This window comes from Rattus rattus, chromosome 8 (genome assembly GCF_011064425.1).
Source record: "Rattus rattus isolate New Zealand chromosome 8, Rrattus_CSIRO_v1, whole genome shotgun sequence".
NCBI lineage: Eukaryota > Metazoa > Chordata > Mammalia > Rodentia > Muridae > Rattus > Rattus rattus.
In genome coordinates this window covers 68050876-68075505 of record NC_046161.1, presented here as the reverse complement: position 1 = coordinate 68075505, position 24630 = coordinate 68050876, and the positions used below count along the sequence as shown (strand labels likewise).

The window sequence follows — 24630 nt, the reverse complement described above, 5'->3', positions numbered from 1 at the left end:
CCCAAGCCTGTACACATGAACATGTGTACATGAACATCTCAACAAATTATTGAAGCTTCTTTGATTGGCCCTTGCATGGATAAATTTAAAACTTCAAGCCTTTTAGTAATAGGTGTTCAAAACAAATTGATAATCTTTAAGCTAATTTAGCTTAAAGTGAAAAACACTAATAAGCAGCATTTATGAATATTTTATAAAATTATTTAGTATTAATAACTTTTACTTCCTCTATAAAACAAATAGCTCACCCAACTCTCTTAAAGCAAGAAGGAAAAAGCCAAAAAGAAGTAAAGTCATGCCCATACACTGTCATGATGCTATTTTTAGTGAGTAAAATGTCAAGATTAAGACACATAAATATATCCATGGAGAATTATGTTATTGAATTTGCCTTAGGACCTAGGAGAAAATTCAGGAAAAGAGATCAGGTGGCAAAGTTGAGAAAAGCTTTAAATGGAAAGTCTATTCCCCTAAAGAAAAAAAATTAATAAATCCCACAAACTTTCATTTTCTGGGTTACAATGTTTTCACATTAGTCTAACCTCTATCCCAAATCTAGCCAAGCATCATAAAGATGACGTAGGCAATGGGCCCAGCCTGCTACACTTCCAGTTTAGCCTTCAGTGCTATTTCAGCAATGGTGGCTACATTTGTGGTGGACAGGGGTGAAACAAAAGGAGAATTACTTCTCTACAATCCTACCTAGCACCTGCATGCCTGTGCTTTGCTGTACATGGGGCCTCAGTACTCAAGTATGCTCCTGAGTACTACTATGGTGAGGGAGGTGGCAGCTGTCAGTTTCTCAGGAGCAAGGAACATGAACCTACTATAGGCCCTATCTGGAGCACAGTATCTGCAAGGCCTTTGTAGAGCCCATTATTCTAAACCACATGATTTGTGGAGGAGAACATAGAGATCATCCCTAAGACTTCCCAGAGTTAAATTTTCTGGGTTTAGTCAATGATGTCTATACCTCACGATCAACTGTCCTGTGTGTATGGGCTAAAAGACAAAATGGATCTGAGAGCTATGCCACCCCTCATATGTAGATCCTAGCCTCTGATGCATACATGCAAACAGATGGAAGTGAGAGTGAGGCCCAAAAAAATCTGGACAGGAAGCCAAGGAAGGGAAATAATATGTGATAAGGAAGAATTGACTGGGAGTAAAGAAAATGTGGGACAGAGACGAGAAAATGAGTCTGTAAGACAGAGGCTACAAACAGAGATTAGGATCAAGAGGATGGCATAGATGGGCTTGGGGAAGAACGATATAAACACCCTTAGATTAAAACTGTCAAGTGTTGATATGATGGTTCAGTGATTAAGAGCACTCACTGCTCTTGCAAAGGATCTGAGTTTGGTTCTAAATATCCACAACTACCTGTCACTCCAGCTCCAGGAAATCTTACACCCTATCCTGGCCTCTGTGAGCATCTGCATTCACACACACACACACACACACACACACACACACACACACACACACCCCTTAATTAAAATGTCATAATGATCTCTAACCCATTGTGAATTGTTTGTAAGATAGATAGATAGATAGGTAGATAGATAGATAGATAGATAGATAGATAGATAGATAGATAGATAGATAATGATAGGTAGGTAGATAGATAATGGTAGGTAGGTAGATAGATGGTTGGTAGATAGATAGATAGATAGATAGATAGATAGATAGATAGATAGATAGATAGATAGAAACAGAAACCTCACCTAGAAGGACAGTATGATTTCATGGAGTGAACTCTATCTCCTAAAGAAGCAGCGGCCACTCACATCAGGGTAGATGTTGGATGCTTATCCTAGTGATGTTCTTTAGTCTGTACTCAGACAGAACAATGAAGAAGCCTGTCCACCCTGTTGCAGCCTGTCGCAGGGGGATAAGGTTGGAGATGGTGCCCTGCAACATGTTTGCATCCTATAAGGAAGTAGCATGGTGGATCGGAAAGCCTTAGGCAGCGTCCAGCAACAGTTTGAACTGCTTGTGTCATCTTAGCATGAACTTAAGCAGAAAGAAACCTGTGTTTGAAGTTTCTCATGTGTTTATTGTAGTTTTGTTTTGTTGTTGTTTTGATTTTTTTAAATTTCTGAATAGGATGTGAAGAATCTAAATGTGATATGAAAACACACACACACACACACACACACACACACACACTCATCTTTCTTTCTTTAATCTCTCCCTTAATTTTGCCTTGACAAATTTGAAGAACTGAGCACATTTAAAAATTATTGATTTGTCCTCTTAAGCCATTAAGATATTTCTTTATGCTAAGTGGGAAATCTCAGGAATTTCCTATGAGATGCAAGAACTCGTCCTGATTTTTTTTTTAAATTTTATTTTAGTGAAAGCATTTTCCAAACTCATGCTAGGAGACTGCATTTGCAGTCGGGATGCTTAACTGCAATGGGGATGGTACAGGCAGAGTCAGAGTAGCAGAAGTTAGGGTTTGGCTTGGTCTGGGGGCAGATCCACTGACAGTCAAATCACTTCTGTAGAAGGTGGTAGTTCCTCATGAGAGGGTCCCCTGCCCACATGCCCCCATTTTCATCCCAGAGCCACCTACAGGGGTGGGAGAGCTGCTCCATCACACGGCAGCTCCCCCAGTTATCTACGCCTTTGTTTGCAAGAACTGTGGGCTATGCAGCTTTGAGTCTCCAAGGAGGGGGTGGCCACTGGGGGAGTTGCAGGTCTATCCCATGAAGAGACTGAAAGCCTGTGAAAGGAGAACGGTTGGGGTTATCTCGGAAACAAAGTAACTAATGGGAAGGGTGGGAAGATGTCAACTCTGTGCCCACCTACATCATTCCCCAGAAAGAAAACAGGCATCCAAGGACCACCCACATGATGTCACAGGGAGAGACACGTTTCTATGCTACAAACTGCTAGACAGCAAGAGCCGTACTCAGAAGCCTCAGCCCTGATAGCCTGTGTGCTTTCCCCGAATGCTAGCCCACCACCGCCACCCGTGTCTATTAACCTCAAGTTCATGTACCGGTTTCTGGATGTCTAAAAACAAACTAAGAAACTAAATTTTCCAGATTCTTTGGACTTTAATGTCTTTAGTCTTTAAGAACTATATTGGCCCCAACTGGCTAATAGCTATGGAGACAGTAGCCTTTAGCAGGTACTGAGCGTGACTCTGTTCATGGATGCTTCGCAGTAATTGTAGAGCTCAAAGTTCTGAAATTCCTGGCTAGGGTGAAATACTTTGATAGATATCTCTGATCTTTGCTTGTTTGACTTTCTAAAACCCCACATTTAATCATCATTAGATGACAATAACTATCATTATTTATTACCCTTCCTATCTACTCCAGCTCCATCCTCACCTGACCTCATTAAAGGAGAGATCACTGTTGTTCCCGTTTGCCTGTGGATGAGGCAGCTAAGGCTTAGGATGAAAAAGTAGCTGTGGGGGTTGAAGTGAAGATCAATTGATCGGGCTTGCTTAGCAGTAATGACAGCCCCAGGGCACAGTACCTTACACTTTATAAAACCATACCTAGCATGTCATGGTCACTAGCACTCAGGGTATAGAGACAGGAAGATCAGAAGTCCAAGAACATAATCAGCTACGCTGCAAATTCAACCCTGGGAAATTCGACTCTGTTGTCTAAAAAGAAAGGGAAAGGAGGGAGAATGGGAGGGAGTGAGGGAGGAAGAGAAGTGAAGAGAAAAAAGGGAAGGAGGAAGGGAAAGAGGGAAGAAAGTGGGTAGGGAGGAAAAGGGAGAGTAAAGAAGAGGGAGAAGAGGAGAGGAGAGGAGAGGAGAGGAGAGAGGAGAGGAGAGGAGGGAGGGAGGAGGAGAGGAGAGGAGGAGGAGGAGGGAGGAGGAGAGGAAAATTCAAATGCAAAAGGATGGTGTTCTGGTTCATTTGTAACTTTATAGCAAATCACCATAAACTATGTAGATACTGAATATCAAAACATCTCTCCCTGCATCAGCCCGCAGATACCCCCCACATTTGTCCTACTGCCAGCTATTGATCTTCTGTGCTCCACAGGGATTAAGTGGAGAGGGCTCCCTTGGCCCTGGATTGTAAGAACAACACCTGACACTGTCATGTTGGTGATTAAGTTTCAATGCTGACATTTAGGGGAAGCACAAACATTCAGATCACATCAGCTAGTTCCTGGAAGGTGAGGATTTAACTCATATGGTCTTCTTTACCCCAAACATGCTAACTATATGCCTAGCACTGTATTGTCATGTTATCTTCTTAACACATCCCTTCCATGTGTAGCTGGCTACTTGCCTTTGCATTGCCCTAACTGTGAGATGCATAAGCTGTCAGCTCAATCTAGTTCAGGATCAGCAGGCTCAGCTTTCTGGTGAGAGGTACACAACCTTTGTTTCCAATGAATTCCAGATCTGAAGCAAGGGACACTTGGTTTCTCTTCATAACTATATTCTTAGCACTTTAATTATTGTCCTTCCTCCAGGATTATGGCCCAGGGCACACACAGTCTGCAAAAAGCAGATGATTCATTAAATTGATTATGACTGTGTTTTTACCTTTAATTCCTTCAAGAACTAGCTTGGCATCTGTATCTCTTAAGCATTTGCTATTTTCTAAATACTGTGCTAGACATTAGGCTATGCATTTAATAGAGCATAGTCTGACCAGCTAGAGAGACAGACATACACACTGGTGAGTGGATCACTGTACTAAACACAGGGGATTTGAGTGTTCACAGGTTGGCAGTAATTATATCACATTACAGTGCTAATGATACAAATGTGGCTTGTCCATTGTCTTTGTTTTCAGTAGTGAAGGACAGAAAGCGTAGTCAGTAGATTGTAAAGGACTGGATTTTCTGTTTAGGAGAACACAAAAATGTGTTCTTAGTACAGAGGGTAACACACTGAGGATTACACAGTTGTGTGAAGCATTTGTTGTGTAAATGAGGACAGAAGGAGTCTGGGAACAAAGGAGAAGGTTGAAGTTTTATACATGTGTACACACATAAGAATATACACCTAGGGCTGGAGAGATGGCTCAGTGGTTAAGAGCACTGTCTGCTCTTCCAGAGGTCCTGAGTTCAATTCCCAGCAACCACATGGTGGCTTACAACGATCTATAATCAGGTCTGGTGCCCTCTTCTGGCCTGCAGGCACATACATGCAGGCAGAAAGCTGTAATAAATAAATAAATGTTTAAAAAGTATAAGAATATACACCTAAAGTATATAAACACACATGTACACATTAAGTATAAAACACACAAGGATATACACATAAAGTATATAAACACACATGTACACATCAAGTATATGAATACACATGTAAACATCAAGTGTAAAACACACATGTACACATCAAGTATAAAACACACAAGGATATACACATAAAGTATATAAACACACATATATGCATCAAGTATATGAACATATAAGAATATACACATAAAGTATAGAAATACACATGTACACATCAAATATATAAACACACTAGGATATATACATAAAGACAGTAGGGGAGGGAAAGAAAGGAAGAGAGAAGGGTGGGGAAGTTGAAGCAGGCAGACCTACTTAATTAGAAAAATACTAGAATTGTAAGATAGAAAATTAGGAATTTCATGTGAAAACTCATATTCAAATTATAGGTGAAAAAAGAAAGAGAGTGAGGGGGAAGGAGGGAAGGTGGGAGGGAGGGAGAGGAAGGGAGGAAGGAAGGAAGGAAGGAAGAGAAAATGAGACGTTCTGGTCAATAGTGAAATTCCGTAGAAAGAAACCAGTTTCCCTATGTGGAATATTTTCCTTCTGTCTGTCCACCAAGCTGTTTAAATGGGAGATAGAGACTGGATGGGGCAGCACATCAGGGCTGGACGTGGGGGTGGGGATGAGAGAGGCTTTGCTGCGTTGCTTCTCCTTTGGTCTCAGCTATTGTTGGTCACCAGTGTCCTACTCCTTCTGGAAGCTACCAGAGTATTTTGAAAGACTTGCATAAATGCTTGTTTGCAGTTATCGCTGATTACCTTGCAATTACTTTGAAATAAACAGAATAAGCCCAAAAGACTGGGAATTTGTGACAAATTGCAGCAATTTAAAAACACAGTCTGATTGGAAAATTAAGATGTGTGTTTGATTAACAATGATGAGGAATGAAAAGGGGTCACAGACCAGCCGCCAAATTAATTACAAACTCATATCTGAAACCCCGATCGAAGCTCTTCCGAAACAAAACGTAAACGCGGAAAAATTTCAAAGCCACGCATCTTCTCTGGAAATGACAGATAAGGGGCTTAAACATAAGTTTCTGTCAGCCTTCCCTCCCCAAATTGGCAATTTCAGTTCACAGATCTGACTAATCCTTACGTATTCAAGCAAGAACACAACCACGACATTAAAAGAAAGAGGTACAAGATTTCAAAGTTAATTGTCAGAGGTTTGATTCTTTGGGATAAGGAAGCTCTTGGCGTTCTAAAGTTTGTAGTCGCTGCTTAAGTGAACATTCACTGTGTGAACAGCACTCAGCTGGACCATCCTCTTGAATTTAGAAGTATAAGCCCAGGCCCTTGACAATATAGGACTGGGGCGTTCTTTCTAGAGCCTCTGGACTAACCAGCGGCCATGATCTTAACTTCTGGGTATAAGGTTGTGGAATGAATATCTCCTTCCTACTGCTTCTAACCCTCCAAAGCCACCAAGCAAGCACATGTTTCCAGACACTCTGAATCCTGCAGGTATTTTCTACTGACCTTTGACATTTAAGGACTATTCTGGTATTTGAAGTCAAATATGTCTTGTTAGGTAGTGCAGATCTGCGGTCCAACCTAACTCGCTATATTTTACTGAGTAAAAACTATGCACTGTGTAGTCAAGCTGTTACTGGTAAATTACAAACATGCTTAATTACTTAATGGCACATAATTTACAAATACACAGCTGTTATAGGGCATGTGTTCACAGATGAGGAGGGTGTTTAGAATGTTCTTTAAATTAGGATCCATTCTTTTTTAATCTTCTCATTTAAATATGTCTGAGGGCTGGTGGGTGAGAAGGCAGAGAGCATAAAGGTGCCTTTCAACCAACACCTCAGGGTGAGTTCAATCCCCAGAACCCACATGGTTGTAGAAGGAATAGACTCTGACGTTTCCCTGTGTGCCATGACACAGGCATACACACACATGTGCACACTTGCATCCTAGGAGGCCATGCCCAGCAGTGAGGATACCTGTGGTAGGTGGGGAGGTTGGAGGCTACAGACATGGTACTTGGGGAGTACTTGGGAAGCATTGGTGAATCACTGAATACCCAGTGTAAAGGGCCGCAATAACATTCGCCACCACTAGATGGCGCTGGCTTCCACTGCGCCCCACGTGGAAGGCCAGGTCAGTCAAGATGGCGCTAGCCTTTACCGCGCAAGCTGGCTCCCTATGGGGAGATTAACTGTGTGCGCATGTACAAGAGTGCCTTCCTGCCAGGTCTTTGCCCATTTCCGGGGCGTGCCTGATGAGGTCATGAGTAAACAACCAATAAGGTGTGGGTGCGCGCACGGGGGATAAATAGGCGCGCCTGGCCGGCGCACGGGGCTTCCACCGTAAGAGAGAAATAAAGTTTTGTCTATAGTAAGAATTTCTATGTCCGCGTGCTTCTTGCCGGCTAGAAGTCGCGCGTTGGGCAACCCAGGAAGTTGTGTCAGTCACAAAACAAACAAAAGCCCCCTGTAAATTGAAAGGCTTTGGTGGAAAGTGAAACTTAGCCCATTTGACTGTAAATATGTTTGTTGGTGAGGGTTGAAGTGTGCTGTCTGCTGGGTGCCATAGCACCCAGACCAGTGGTTTCCAAATGCTGTTTACAGAGAACTCCAGGTAGATATCCACTATGTTTTGGTATGCAATGTATGTGTGGAATGGGAATTCTTTTATTGTCAATAAAACTCAGAATGTCTTTAGTGCCCATCCCACTGAGAAAAGTTGGATGAGCTCTGCACTGTTTGTTTCCAGCTGAAATGGGTCGCTTACGTCCAATCCAATTCTCAGTTCTGTTTAGGGTATTAAATACATGCATAGCTTATGTGACATTCTGACTGTTGTTGTTTGTAATTCAAACCAAATACTTGTCAAACTCCTCATTTGTTCCAGTATTGTGGTTGTGTGGGTGACTGACACCCACTTGGTTGTCAATAATGCTAACACGGACCAATGCACTTGGTATAGTGATTCATTCTCCTGATGTTTAACAGAAAAGTCACCCCAGCTCCTCTAGTCTAAATCTTTGACATGCATGTGTCTCCTTTTGAACCATCCCGGAGGGACTCCTGTGCATTCATCCAGCCACTGATTTCCGTTGCAGGAGCAGCGGAGAAGAGCTCTAAGCACGGTGCGGAGGACAAGACACAGACCATCATCACAGCCATGAAAGAAAGAATGAAGATCAGGGAGAGGAACAGGCCAGAGGTGTTTGAAGTCATCCAGGAAATGTTCCAGATCTCCAAAGAGGATTTTGTGCAGTACACAAAGGCTGCCAAGCAGAGCGTGCTAGATGGCACGTCCAAGTGGTCAGCGAAAATAACCATCACAGGTAGAATACATCTGCTAAGTGTTTTATTCCATATAGAGGGTTCGTTAGGTGGATCAGGAATCACCCCTACTTAAAAAACTAGATAAAATAGATTTTTAAGAACATCTCATCAATGTTAACAAATATCCCTATTCAATTTTCTCAAATAAATGCCAGAAAATTAGAATAATTTCAGTCTATATTCTGTTAACTTACTTGTCAATATTTTAAAGATTTAACAAAGTAGCTTTTCAAGTTGCCTGCTACTGAATAATGATATAGTGTCAACAGTAGCCTCACTGAGGGTCATTATTAGTGTGTCGCTTTAAGGGCAATCATCTTAGTAACTATGCACACGTCCACCAGATCCTTAAGCAAACACCAGTGATGGTTTAAGTCCTTTAAATTAAAACTCTGAAGTTGTTCCTTTGAATGATATTAGCTTGCACATGGGAGCTGGAGAGATGGGTTATTGTTGAATTAATACTTATCCCTCTTATAGTAACCGTGTTTAAGTTCCTGGTTTAAGGACCTGGGTTAAGTTGCCAGTACCAACATGGAGGCTTACAACCACCTATAATTCTAGGTACAGAGGATCTGATGCCCTTTGCTTACCTCCATGAGCACTGCATACCTCTCATGTATATGCAAACATGTAGGCAATATACACATATATTAAAAATAAGCAACACCATGAACATAGACAAATCTATCATTTTATTACATAATAAAATAAAGATCCTCTCTTTATTGGATTAAGCTACACTCATACCCAATCTATTACCTTTTTAAATCATTTGAATTTTGCTGGACATATTTTTGCACATGCTGCGTGTAACCTGAGCCAATATACATACGTAAGCCCATACCATTGGATGTTTTCTTGATTATTTTTTAATTTACAGCTATAACTGTACATTTCTGCTCATGCCCAGCATGGCGTTTTCCAATATGAATACAATTCAGAATGATAAAACCTAGCTAGCTAATTTGCAAAGTGACGTTTTGTTCTGAAAGCTCACGACACCTGTCCTGTGCTTTAAGAATGCAGTACATAGTATTTGCCGTAGTCACTTTGCTGTGTGATGCGTCTCTTGAAATATGTTCCTCCTACCAAATCCTAAAATATACTACATATTTACACGCATGCGCGCTCGCGCACACACACACACACACACACACACACACACACACACACACACACACACCGTGCCATCTTTCTCTAGGACCTCAACAGCTTCTTGCCCACGGTTGTAGTTTTAGTCTTATGGGGTGGCATAATTTTGTATCAGGTCCTTTCACTGAACACAATCTCTTCCAATTTCATGCATGCTGTGGGAAATGGCAGTGTTTTGCTACGAATTCCTATTAATAAGAAAATGCTTGAGTCAACATGTATCAAAGTGAGATTTATACCTGGTGAAAGGTACACAAGAAATTGTTTGATATGACTATTAGAGAAATGCAGATTGCAAACACAGTGAGCTACCTCCTTACACATGTTACAGTGAGTACCCTCCAAATATACAACAAAAACAACAACAACAAAAATGTGGGTTGGAATATGGCGGGAAAGGAGCCGAGTACAGTGGTAAGAGGGATGTAAATTAAAACCGTTATTATGAAGAGCAACAAGAAGAGTCCTATAAAATATTCAAAATGTAACTACCACCTGTCCCAGTGGTCCCACAATGCAGTGTAGCCCCCAAACAGACAAAACCAAAAACCACTATCTTAAGTAAATTGCCTTACTCCTGTGCCCACCGCAGCACAAGTCACAGCAGCCGAGGTATTGGTTCAGCATAGGTGTCCATCAACAGAGGGACAAAGGAAGAGTGATCGGAACACATGGTGGGTAGTGCTCAGCAGGAGAAAGAACAGAAGAGATGTTACAGTCATCGTTCACATTCTGTTCTAGATAATTGTGGCGTTCAGTGAGCTGTGGGAACGAGTGTGGTGAGGTTGAATCTGCAAGCCCAGATTACAGAAAATATGATCTCTGATGGTTTTGTTTCTGGAAACATTGTCATATTAAAGCCTTTATTTCTGGTTCATTTCAGTGGTTTCTGCACAAGGCTTGCAGGCAAAAGACAAAACAGGGTCCAGCGACCCATATGTGACAGTTCAAGTTGGCAAGAATAAAAGAAGAACGAAAACTATCTTTGGAAACTTGAATCCAGTGTGGGATGAGAAGTTCTACTTGTAAGTATACACCATAAAGCTATCACATAGACAAGAGTATTTGAGAATGAATTTAAGACAGGCTCACGAATGCTAAAGAAGTCACCGCTGTACTTTAATCTCATGCAGAAATGTTGAAAAGGGAAACAAGATTTTTAAACGTAATATTATGAAATATTTTGTTTACTCCTTAGAAGTACAGTTGGGGCAGCATTGGAGGAACTAGCACGAGATTTACTGTGTGGTCTGTGACTTGGATGTGAGTCCCCAGAGTTGGGAACCCATGGGCTGTGCAAGTGCTGTGCTACATGTGAAGATTTGTGACTAATGACAGAAGAGATATTTGGGGCGCTGCCTCATCCATCCATCCTGGTAGATGTGAGACTAGACCACCCAGAGAAAACGGCTGATGATAACTTTATGACCTTTCACTGTCTTTGAGGACATTTATTTATAAACTCTTACATCTTGCCCCTAACAGCAAGAAATCACTTTTCTCTCCAGAATCCTTTTCTTTCTATAACTCTTCTTGAGAAAAAAATGATGTAACGATTTCTAGTTATCTGGTAAAAAGTTGCTAAGGGGCTTAAGTCTGCTGTGCCTTCTTTATATGCTAAGAGAGCAATCTTGGATCTGTTTATGTGTTTAACAAGTGAGGTGTGTGGTTGTTATTTGTTTGAATATAGGCCAGTGAAAAGTGTTTTATAAAAATTGGCTTAGAGAACCACTTTGGACTGCGTAACGATGAAATGAATGATGAGGTTTGGGTGAGGGCTCTCTTCAGAGGGATGGGTAAGACCATCCCTAACTCTTTTTCAATGAAGACAAGAAATCAATGGGTAGTTGCAAATTGAGATTCTACTGGAGTCAAGTAAATGAATACGGTCAGTTAAAGGCTCTGGGGGCGGGGGGTGGGGCATGGGAGATAGAGGCCTGCCCTAACCAAAGCAAAGAACTCAGGGCTGAGGCAGCTGGACGGCCCCAGCATCATGCAGACAGGATGCCGTAGAGCCTGCAGATCTTTGGTGGAAGCCGCACACACAAAACTTTAAAAATACCTTGGCTGAGGCCTCATTCATGGGCTGAAACTACACATAGGTGAATAGTTAGGTTTTGCTATGTGCTTGTTTCCGTAAAATTGTCACCGCAGACAAGATGGCGAACTTGCCTCTTCGAAAACATTGCCATGCCCCACATGTCTTTCCCTCTTACTTCCCTTGTGCCGAGCAAAAGCCAATCTGGGTGCTGATGTGGCAAGCTTTGTGTTTCTCATTTCCCATGGATGGAGTCAAGAGGCACGTGCCCTTCTTCCACAGAGTTCCATTTGCTCGACATAGGTGCTTTGAGTTCTAGAATGCATCACCAGTTCTTATCATTTTTAGTGCTCTCAGGGTCTAATCCAAACTTCTGGTTCTTGGTAAGACTGTCTGAAATCTTTTAAGTTTTAGCATTCTGCCTTATATACAGTGGCCTCTTGTGTGGGTTTTATTATGTATCTTACAGCTAAGAGTTGTTAAGCGTTGTTGTGCTTATATGCTGTGTCTCTTCCTTGATTAAGTGCCAACTCAAACATTTTGGCATTTTTACACAGAGTTTTGTATAATTTTTTTTCTAGTTGCATATGCTTCATAGTTTTACACTCAGATCTTGATGCATATTTAAGTAAAATTTAGTATGCTATAAGTTATACCTATGAATATTTGAGTGTTTGTCCCTGGAAGCATTGTTTGTTCTCAGCTAAATTGGTTCTTTACCTTTTGATGGAATTCAGCCCTGCATGTGTGGGTGGCTGTATTTCAGGACTCTTTGTTCCGTTCTGTTTGTCTGTTTATACTCTGGACTATGGAGCTCGATGGACCAAACCCTTATTAAGAAGTCTGGAATTAAGAAAGCCTGGGCCGCGTGGTGTTCTTCCTTTTTTCAAAGTTATGTTTGCTGCATTAAGATGGTTCCATTATTTCCATATTAATTTCATAATAGTTTATTACTTTCTTCATAAAATAAATCCACGAAAGAGTCAACTCCAAGTAGACTTTTTATTTCTTAATAGCCCTGTGTGAGATTCTAGTATTAAATCAAATGGAAATGACACAGCGAGCATCTCAGCCTCATTCCTATCTTACCAGGAAGCGTTCTGGCCTTTGTTAATTCAGGTCCTAGCTGCTGTGGCTCTATTGGGGCTGCCTTTCTTCATTTAGGAGAAACAGCTTCTACTGCATTCTCTCTGTGCAGAGAGTTCTGATGAGAATGCCTACATTGGATTGTGTTCTTTTCCTGTGTGCGTTGACATGTCCATATGGGTTAGTTTATCATTTGGTAAAATTATTTTCAAGATCTATTTCGTTGTGCCTGTGTTCTCATTGCTCCCTGCAGGAAGTCTACTTGGTCCTTGTTTTCACAGGGTACATATGTCTTCTCCCTTCCTGCTGCCCTTGATATTTTATTCTCTCTGCTCCTTTGTGCAATGTCGTCACTGGGTGGTACACTGGTCCCTTTCCACGTTTCTGATGCTTAGGATGTGCTGAAGTGCTTGAGCCTGTGGACCTGAATTTCCTCTAACCCATGGAAAACATCCTGGTTATTATTTCTGCTTCTCACCCCAATTGTGGAAACTCCACTGGTACATGCTTGAGTTGAAGTTTTCCTCAGTTTCTTGATGCTCTGACTTGATTCGATTTCATTTCCTTTGCTGTACAGAATGGCTTGGTTTTGATTTTTAATATTTATTTTATGCTGCAGGTATGAATATCTCTGATATTATTCTTTGTGCTCTGAATATTTGACTTGTGGGGTTCTTTTTTGTTTCCAGATAAGACTTTCGATTTCTCCCTAGTTCTGCAAAGAACATCTTATCGGTATTTTAGTGTGATTACACAGCATTGGTTGTTCTGACTGTGTAGCTGTTTCACACTATTAATTCGCCCTCTCCATGAATGCGGATTATCTTTGCATCTGGAAGTTTTTTTCCAATTTTGCATTATTCCCTAGTTCCACTGTGGAGGCTTTTTGCCTCCCTTTGTCGGGTTTCTTCCTAAGTTTTTGTTTGTTCTTCTCTTCAGAGCTATAATCGATGGCATATTCTTTGCCTGCTTTCTCCCTGGAGGGCTTCATCATGCCTGGTGTGTAGAAGAAGTATTTCATTTTGATATGTGGATTCTGTATTCTACTACTTAGTTGAATTTTTCATTGGCCTTGAAGGTCTGTTAACTGTTTGAGCCTATCCAATACCTACCATAAATGTTTGATGCCCTTGACCAACGATAACATTTCTGTCCACATATCTTAGTTTGTCTGCAAGGTTTTCTCAATCTGCAACATGTTTTTCTGTTTGCACGTCTTTACATCTATATTGTGTCTTGGATAACGTTGTGTTGTCAGCAGCTTGGGACAGCATTGCAAATATCACTCTGTCGGCAGCTGGGTATTCTGACATTCTGCAAATATTCTTACTCTTTGTTATGAAAATTGGTTATATAGAAAAATTTCATTTGTTTGGATCTCGTTTTAAAAATCTACTAGACAGAATTGAAATGGGGCTTAATCGTTAATAATCATGCTGTTCCCTAAGAAGGCCAGAGACTTATGTGCACTCTGCTTACTGACTCTTGAATTCTGAGGCCTTTCTCTCAATTAAATGGAAAATTGCTCCTTTGCCTGGCCCTCGCTGGGCACTGGGCTTTGTTGCATCAAATCCATCTAATGTTCTTATGCCAACTTGAGGCCATGCCCTCATCATCATTAAGTGACTTCTGACAAGGAATCCTCCTCCTGTTCTGCTCTCTTCAGTGCTGTGGCCTGTGACCTCCAGCTGCCTTATTCTTCCTGGAGTCTGAGCTTTATCTTTTCAGCCAAGAGAGACCAGGTGGCTCCGTGTTTCTTGAACAGTGGCTAGGACAGTCTCCTCAGACAAGAAGCTGAAGTAATTATGAAGCTCGCTTGAGTTTTGATCCTGCAGGGGTCAGCTCGTTGACTTCATTATGTTTGTATCCCTTGTCGACTTCCTTTTATGTGGGATAATATTCCTCGTTAGTCAGTATTGACTGGGATGAAAGTCTGAGAGCCTGAGTTGAAATGGTAAGTGTGAGAGTCACGACAGGTAATGGCGGGCAACATGAACACCTCTCAGGGATTTGACGCGTAGATGGCCAATACCCAACCATTCATATTTAATCTTATAAAGGTTCTCCATGAGAAATCAGCTAAGTGTTTGTATGCAGGGAAAGTATTCGTATGATAAATGTTTGTATGTAGAAAGAAAGACCCCCATAAGCATGGGGGTCATACAGAAGGTTTAGATATGATAGTGGTCAGTACTCACACCAGCCAAAAATAATGTCAATCCCATACAACCTAGAAAGCATGGGATAGGCACCCAAAAGTATATATCCAGATTCTGGGAATTATGGCAACATAATGATAATATTCTCACTAAAAAGTATTCTCATTAAAAATGCACACTTGTAAGGCTGTTAAAGGGGAGTGGGAGCAACAGACCTGAAAACTTGTTAGGTCTGTGGCTTTTATTTTGTTGATGAGAAAATTGAAGTTCAGATGGGTTGTGAAAGAGACAGTTTTAAGAAGCATCCCCCTGTCGTGAAGCTGAATACAAGCCATAGGTAATGGTGGCTGGATGTGCCTTTTTCTACAACCAGATTCTCCACTCTGAGGCAAGCCGGCACAAATCTTCTAAAAACAAAAATGAAATCATTGTTCAATTTTGGGATGTGATTATAAAGCTTAATTGTCCCTTTGTTAAAGGCCCTTTGATGCCCTCTGGAGATTTTTATTTCAATTTTAATTGTTACCACTTCTTGCACAGCTTAAATTGAGAATTTTTAAGTGAGTGTGTGTGTGTGTGTGTGTGTGTGTGTGTGTGTGTGTGTGTGTAAGTTAATAAAACTAGAAATAGAAAAGGGAGGGAAGATATCACAGGGGAAGAGTAGAGAGAAGGACAAAGAGAAAGGAGAAGATTGCAATGGAGAACGTGTAGTAAGAAGGCAGAGACAGAATGCAGCCGGGAAGAAACGGGGCCAGTAAGACGACAGTGGGGAGCATATTGAACGTATAAAAATGCCATAACAGAATGCAGTCTTCTGTATGCTAACTTAAAACTTCATTTTAAGAAATGGGTGGATGGTATGTGACTCAAGAATGGGCCATTCTAGAGTGCTTCAGGGAAGAAAGGCATGACCCCTGGAGCCCTAGCAGAAGCCTGGAGAATGAGGGACTGTCACACATCTCTCATTTCTAAAAGATCACATGAAGATTAGTGGTGACAATGACAATTATAGTTCTTTGGAGATGAAAATGTCTTATAGAGTTAAGGTGTTCTCAGTCTTGGCTGTTTGATAGTCACTTGGGTCCTCACCTCACAATTAATTGTGACATTTGATTCTAATTCCCCATGCTAAGATAATGGTATCTTTTGTGCGTATAAACCATTCCCTAAAATGGAGAGGAAGGAGTTGCTTCTATTGGGTAACAGAGAGAAAACAACCCTCAGGTATGTTCATTTAATGATAAATATGAGAGCTAAGAAATTTGTGTCTCATGTATACGTTGGTGGGATGTTTACAGAGGATTCTCTAGTTAACCCTTCAAGCCTCATTTTCCCCTGGATTTTGTTTAAGTTTGTTTGTTTGTTGTTTTCAAATTTCTGGAACAGAAAAAAATCTGCACTGTATTTTCGCAGAAGGAAGGTGGTCATAGCATCCTTCTTGACATCTAAGGAAGCCTTTAAATTCTTCAAATCATGAGAAATTGGTCTATATATTTTCTTGTTGGTGCTGGACCAAATGTCTGCTAAGAAGCAATTCAAGGGATAACTGGTTTATTCTAGCTTACACTTCCAGGGGTAGAGTTTATCCTGTCAAGAAGGTATGGCAGTGGAAATATTGTTCCACCACTAAGAGCCAAGCACAAATGGGAAACAGTGAGTTTTGAAGCTTGACGGCTCCCTTCCAAGAATGTGCTCCAGTGAGGCTATACTTCCAGTAGGTCCCATGGTCTTTGCCAACAGTGCCACCAGCTCAGGACCAAGAATTCAAGCACAAAAGCCTGTGGGGGACACTCCACGTTCAAACCACTTCACTTATATATATAAACATTATTCTCCCCTTCAACTCAGTGTTGTGAGATATGCTGTAACCCAAGAGCACCGTGAACTCGTGACAGAGCTATTCAGAGAGATGATTGCCTCCTCGGCCCTTTAGAAGTGTTTATTAACTATCTCCTCTTCCAGACGCCTGGCTCTAGTAGCAGACAAAGAGCCACAGGCATCTGGCTGTCACCAAGCCCTGTGCTGCTCAGCCAGGGATGAGTGTGAATTAAACATAAACTGAGCTGTATACAAGATGGTTTATTTAACACTACAATTAAATAAAAATTCCTGCATGCCACAGCAGATTAATATTTTAAAATGACAGGTGGAAAGCAATCAAGATTTGATTCATTGCTTCGATCACTCACACAGTCCTTCCTGCTGCTGGATGGGAGAGGCAGCATTTCCTTAGCTTGCCATGATGGTCTCTGCATTAGCATATCATTTGTTACAGAAGATGTTTTCGTGTGTTTTCAAAGCAGGAGGAAGTCTACTCACCCTTTATGAGCTTACACTTTTTTGTTTTTGTTTTTACTAATCACAGAGTGTATTGTGAATATGCCCTAATAGAGAGGAATTACAACCAGTGTTGCCTCTCACTTGCAAAGAAGTTGAGTCCTTTGTTACCAATCCATAATCAGCAGAGACAATAAAAAGGGAGTTATTTTGCCATTACTTTGCAGTAGAACCTATGAATTTTGTAACAAGAGAAAGGGCTAGAGAAAGTGGACTATGTTTCTTAAAAACACAAATTGGAAACCCAAAGAGAATTAAAATACAGCAAACTATGAAAAACATACAGCCCTAAAGACTGTCCCATAGTGTTTTGGAGGCAGAGATAGAGGAGGTCATGATCTTTGCTTAGTTTCAAACTGAAAATGAATCTGGGTATGGTGTCTCAGCCCATGATCCTACACTTGGAATGTGGAGGCAGGAGGATCAAGAATTGAAACCCAGTACCCTAGACTACATGAAATCCAGTAGAATTCAAACAACATATTCAAATTCCTTAGTAAATAATAGAATTTAAAACAGGAATTCAAACTGTCAGGTCCAAAGGAAACTCCATTTCCCCAAATTCTGGTAGAAGCCAGCATTCCTTAGGAACTTTGAGGCTGGTTCCCAACTACCAAAGGAGCCATTTCCCTTATCACTGGCAGAAAGGACAAATGGCTACCTATGGTGCCTACTAGCACACCAAAATGCATGCTGGCCCCTAGGCTTCCTCAGTATTACAGGTTCTTAGCTCTTCTCAAATTCCCCTAAACTTCTCCAGCTCACGACTTCCTTCCCCACAGTTTCTCCTTCTCCTTATAACCCTGCTATTTCAGCTATCAGCTCTCTTGGCCTCTCTTTTGCCCATAGTCTGTCTTCTCCTCACTCCCTCTGCTCTGTTCCTGCGTTTATCCTCACCAGGGTCCATCTGCTGGACATGCTCAGTCTACTATTTTCTCTCCCTGCTCTGGACTCTTCCAAATGCCTCTGGCTGTGCTTTCCCTACTACCTACAATACATCCTTCCCCTTACGCATACACTGAAATGACTATGTTGTCAGTTTATACACATAGGCCAGTGTGTGTGTGTGTGTGTGTGTGTGTGTGTGTGTGTGTGTGTGTGTGTGTGTGTGTGTGTGCATGGTGGGGGGGGTAGGGGGTTACTGTAGGAAGCCTTCTTGTCGAAAGAAAAAAAAACCTCTATACTAAATGACTCAATAAGATGAGATTAGGAGACTGTTTTATGTGTTTTATATACATAACAGTCAGAAGGCATGTGTTTATGCTAGATGCTCATTTGTGGATTAAATAAAATTTCCTGAGTGTAATATATCTAGTTGGGGCCCTCAATCAGCCTGAGAGAGCGCATAGTGTTTTAAAAACCCAAGCACCACGCTGTCCATCCATCTGCTTGCCTCTTTCCTCCACTTCCTGATGCTCAGGTACTTGAAAGCAGAGAGGGAAACTCAACATCCTGATACTATCCTAGACAAACTGTGAGTCTAAGGATAGTCAGTGACTCACCTCCTTGCAAGGCAAAATCCAGATTCCAGGGTAGTTTTTTCCACAAATACCAGCTCCATTGCTTTATAGAAAAACCATCAATTAAACCTATCTGTGGGGGGCATTGTCTGGTGCTACCAGCATGGAATCAAGTAGGAAAAACATGACTGCCCTACTTTATCTTCCTTCCTGTTAGAAAATAAATGATGCAGAGGCTGATGCCAGCAGTCAGTCAGAGAAGGTTGGGGAATGGGCAGTTCTACCCATATAATCGTGGGTATAGTGCCTTCCAGTAGAGTATGGTCAATCTACCAGGGACCACATGCTTAAAAAATCCGACTGTCCCACTTCCAGCAACTACCAGTTGCCAGTAATTCTCAAGTAGGAGTGAGACTCAAGTGCTCCCTGTGGTCTCCATGCAAGGAGTTCATCTGTGATTTCTTCCTTGTAAGACCACTTGGCAGGGCTTGGCAATGTAATAGGTGTTTGGTTCCAGGTAAATAGTGCTTAAAACAAAGTCATATTTGAGAACTAAATAAAGGGTGTTCTATGTCTGTAAGGAGCTCACGGAAGAGATGTTAATGAGTAAACATTAAACATTAAAACGTAGCTCACTACAGTTGATACATGGCAAGAATCCATAAGAAAGAGAAGAGGTTAAAAACACTAGTGAGAAGTGTCGGAGAAAGTAAGAGTCATTCTTTCCCAGATTTTATCAAAGTTAGAAAATGGAAAGCCATACATGAGGAACATGAAAAAGCTGTTCAGACACATAATAACCAAACCAACTGAAGGGAAAACCTTGCTAATAGCCAGGAAGAAATCTGCATTACTTAGAGAGGAAGAAAGCAGACAGATTCTGTGGGACATGAGTAAGCAACAAGGGGGGGGACAGCTTCAGATTACTGAGGGAGAGCTGTCAAGTTTAGTGCTATGTCCAGAGAAACTGTCTTCTAAAAACAAACAAACAAAAAAAAAATCGAATATAAAATGAAGGCTTTTCAGAAACAGGAAGCTTCGAGAGAAGCTTGAAGTCACACCAAATGGTTATCCAATTCCAAATGACTAACCTTGAAAGCATAAATACAAGTCACTTTAAACAGACTGTGCAGCCTGTATTTGGGGATATAAATATATATGGATGAAATAAAATGAATGAAAAGAGGCCATGAATTTGAGAGTAAGGAGGGGAATAGGGGAGAGTTGTGAGGGAGAAAGGAGAAGTGAGAAGGACTCAGCTATATTAGAATCTCAAAAGAAAAGGAAAAAAGTCAAATTAATAATAAAAAAGAGTTATAGCATTTGTAATGGAAAAAGCATAGCTGGATATTTTTTAAGAATTCCCCTGGAACAGAAAGAACTAGAAGCTTGTCTTTAATAAAGTAGAAGCTCCTTAAAATGAAAAAGAAATTAGTAAAAAGAAAAATAATACCAATTGTAAACATAGATGTCTATAAAGGTAAGAAAATAAACAAACAATATGAACACAATAATTACAGTAGCGAATATAACAGACCAATGCTTAGTCATTTAAATCTATTTTCTAAAGTATTAAACATGGACTGTTGAGTTGACTCTGTGGGTAAAGGGACTTGCCACCAAGTCTGATGACCTGAACTCAATCCCCGGCACACATGGTGGAAACCCAGAACCAAAGCTGGCAAGTTGTCCTCCGCCCTCCACACTCATACCCTGACAGACAGACACGCATACACACACACCCCTAATAAAATTTCCAAAATGCACTAATTCTAAAACAAACATAATTACTCAGATTTATATCACATGTAATTATTAAAATACGTCATTATACTTACACAGTGTTCTCAACAACAGAGCTAGAAATCTATTATTATAAAAATCTCATGCTGTGTAACAAAAGGTATATTTTAGATTGTAATATTTTAAAATATTTATGAGATTTAAAATAACTGAGATAATGAGAGAACAAAATGCCATCGCTAAGAAGATGACAAAGTAGACAAAAGACAATGGGGAGATACCCAATAAAATTTGTAAAAATAAGAAAAACGAAGAGGCAAAAACAAAGCCCACAGTGACATCATCACCCTCATGCTTTGCTCTTGGCTGTTGATGGTCCCCGACAATCTGGTTCACATCTAAACCATTCAGAATAGCAGAGGAATCCCAGGCCATAGGCTTTCCTTACCACAGTTACAGCAGATCTGAAGGATGCTCATTTCCCTAAGGCACCTTTGGAAAGCGAAGACCCCGGACTTTGGCTTCTTATTATTGCTCTTGCTCTTCACTACATGTTCTTTGGGGGAAATAAGAAAGCTGTTCGCAGTTTGTAGACGGACTCTGAAAACCAGGTATGCATGAGTGCCATCTTGGGTAGATGTACGTGTCTATTCGTGTTCACATTACTCCAATGGCATCTTCGTGTGTCTTACAGATCCTCAGTACTGCTATGTTCTCATGTGTACTAGTGGGTTTTTTTTTCTCAATGAACTTTTGAGGTCATTTGGGACTGTGGCCTCCTTATACAATGTTATATACAAAGTAAATCTAAAGCTTCCTGGCTATCTTCAAATCAATCTTTCTGTTGCTGGTCTCCTACCCGTGACAGCTTTTTCCCCATTAATTTACTCTATTACTTCAGCCTTAGCTTGTAATTCTTTTGAGGGCAGCTCTCTTACAACTTCCAAATTCATGTCTTCTTTCTCTGTATTCACGACCTGAAAGTTATCTCTGTGAGCTCAGATTTCACTCAAACCTCCAGAATATTTTCTTGACTGAAGACCATCAAATCTTCTCAATCATTGGGTATTTTATTTTGTACATGTTCAATGAACTTCTAATGCTTGACCAGAACCAGAAACAAGGAGAACACACAGAAGAATGAACTTATTTCAACTTAGCTAAAGTATGGAAGTGGAAGGAAGATGTCCCCTGGGCACAGATCTGATGAGATCTGAATGATGCTTCTTCGTCCTTTCCTGATGGAGCCTGGAATAATACTGAAGGCACAGTATGAAAAACCAGTGGTAATTCTGAGAGAAACTGGCATAGCTCCATTTCAGGGTCCTGGCCTAGGCCTTTACAGGCATTAGACAGTTATCATAGCATTCTACTCTGCAGAAAAATATGCTTGGAAATTTATACAAAAAAAATATAGACTGTCCTTTTTAGTCTTGGTAGTTCAGAGGCCATGTTTTATGCAGGCTTTAACTGTTAGGTTATTGCCTATTTTATTCCTTGTTTCATCCTTTTTATTATATGTACTTATTTTTTTGGATAAGATGGACTGGTATAAGCATGAGAATATGGAGGTCAGAGGCCAGCTTCTTATATATGGGTTTCTAGAATCAAACTCAGGTCTTCAGCCTTGTAGCAGATGCCCTTCCTCCTTGAGGAATCTGGCTGGCCCTATCTCGTTTTCTTCTAAAGAGGAACTGAAACAATTATCCCAACATTATTTTCAGTTACATATTCAACTATAGAGACTGAAATGAAACTAAATATTTTTTGAAGCAAAATCTGTTTGTAATTCAGCAGTGGCATTGTTGATAGAAAGGTTCATTTAAAAAAAAAAATGCCTGGTGATTTTGAACTGGCTTTCCTGAGGATCTCAGAAGCCAAGGCTTCTACCCTACATATAGCCAGTGACCAGTGATCAGAGAAAGCCAGTTCTCTGACTGGCATTTATTCAAGGGAGATCATATGAAGTCGCTAATCCTTGACCCCTTACAACTACAAAAATGGCAATTGAAATGATTTGACCCAAAGTCTATCTTTTATTCAAATGAATTTACCTCAGCTGTCAATCTTTTAATCATCTAGAGCAAAGTATCTGTTGTATGTTTTAAAATGAGTTGTACCTATATTCAATCAGATTGGGTTTTGTTTTCATTACAAAGCTTACAGAAGATTGGCATCTGTTAAAAACAAGAATATAGGAAGTCTCCAACTCACATGTCTGTAATAATATAGGTGCATGTGTGTGTGTGTGTGCGTGTGTGTGCATGTGTGTGTGTCTATGTATGAGCATGTACATGTCTGTGTATGAGTATGCATGTCTGTGTGCCTGTGTATGAGTATGTGTGCTTTTTTATGAGTGTGTGTGTATCTGTGTATGAGTGTGTGTGTGTGTGTGTGTGTGTGTGTGTGTGCAGGTACATGCATGTGTGTGCATGCATGTTAAATTTTAGGAATTTTTAGACCTTAAGTTTGCATTTTGATGGTAAAGAGTAGAATTGCAGACAGATGCCAATGCCACACTACAAGATCTTATTAAGATTTTCATACCATCTGTACAGGGATTTGGAATTTTGTTGTTTGGTTTTGCATTGTCTCTTCTCATTTTGCATGATACTCTGCATGTGTCTGGAGAGACCTGAAAGCTAATCAACATTGCTGCTTATGAGTTCTGAAGCAGAATTGCTCTATTCCAGGTAATTGGTTAAAGCTTACGTTTAAGTAGAAAAGTAATTGGAATAAATGTCCTAAGGTTTGTCTTTTACAATTCCTCGGGGGTTGGTGTGAACCTTTCTCTAAGCCTGCCCTGGTGTCACTGATTTTTGGGAAGAAGGGGATATTAGTTAACAGTGTTTACCTTTAAGATTGCCTCCACCGAGTCGAGTTCTGCATTCATGTAAAGTCTGGCAAGGAGACTGCACAGTTGTCTCTTGCTACTAAGGCTCTCACTGTCACTCCAGGGTTTCTAGGGAAGGCAGCTGCCTCCTTTTGTAGCAAAGACATTGGAGGAGGAGGAGATGTGTAAAAGAAAGAAAAGTTGGGTGTCGACAGAATTGAATGGTCTTCTGAGATGTGAATTTCTGCTGTTGACTCTTCTCTCTGATAGGAAATCTCCAAGAGACAAGAGGCGGTTTTAGGAGGTGGTTGTTGTTTTGTGGTTGTTATGGTTGTGGTTGTTCTTTTAACTGAATTGAATAGGAAAAGGGAAAATCTAATATAAATACGATACATACATGTGTGTGCTTGTACACACACACACACACACACACACACACACACACACACACAGCTTCACAAATGATGGATATGCTCCCTAAAGCATCAATATAGTATAAAAAGGTAGGTTTGCTATTACCAGATTTAAAAGTTAAAGTATAATCATTCTTGTTATCAGAGAATAAAGAATCAGACATGAGGGTGAACACATGTTTGATTGCTGGAGGCTAAGTTGGTAGCATGGGTGTATGTGTCTATAGACTCTTCTAGGTTAGTAATTAATATGCATACCAATCTATATAATTCACTCTGAACAACTTGACTAAAACACTTATACCATATACATGATGTTCTGGGTAGAGCTATTTGTGACAGGAATCGATCCCATCCCTTAACCGTCCATGGAGAATGTAAGCTAGTAAATGCCCACACGTGTGCTGGAACATTAATAATGAAAAGGCCTAAATGTCCACCAGCAGATGAATGGAGAGTGAAAAGGTCATTGCCTTTGTCTGGTTTCTGCCACCATGATAAAAAATGCTGGCCAGAAGCAACTTGATAAGGAAAGCGTTTATTTCAGCTTACAGTCCATCAGGAAGAAAACCGGGACAGGAATTCAAGGCAGGAACCTGGAGGCAAACTCTAAAGTATTCCTCTCCTTCTCTTTTGGTTGAAGAACAGCACCAGCAAAGTTCGGGTTTCCTCATGGGTGGAGCCCCTCTGCTATTTTAACACAAACCATTCAGTCTGACCCTGCTTCTGGGCCCGTGCAGCACATCTTCTTCTCCATCATTCCAAGGAGGAGTGTCAGGAGAGGCAATGGTTTCTTACTGTACTCATTTCAGGATTCTTCACTCTTTCCTTTTGATTTCAACCATCTTGTCACGGTGTGAAC

At 40.8% G+C, this 24630-nt stretch overlaps 1 protein-coding gene across 1 annotated transcript in view; it reads left to right on the top strand.

Annotated features, from left to right (window-relative positions):
* The window catches only part of Unc13c (unc-13 homolog C), a 443880-nt gene that overhangs the window by 182469 nt on the left and 236781 nt on the right, over positions 1–24630 (top strand). Inside the window, exons 8-9 of the mRNA XM_032910033.1 lie at positions 8316–8543; positions 10583–10724. Of these exons, the coding sequence (XP_032765924.1) occupies positions 8316–8543; positions 10583–10724 (370 nt within the window). The remainder of the gene's footprint in view (positions 1–8315; positions 8544–10582; positions 10725–24630) is intronic.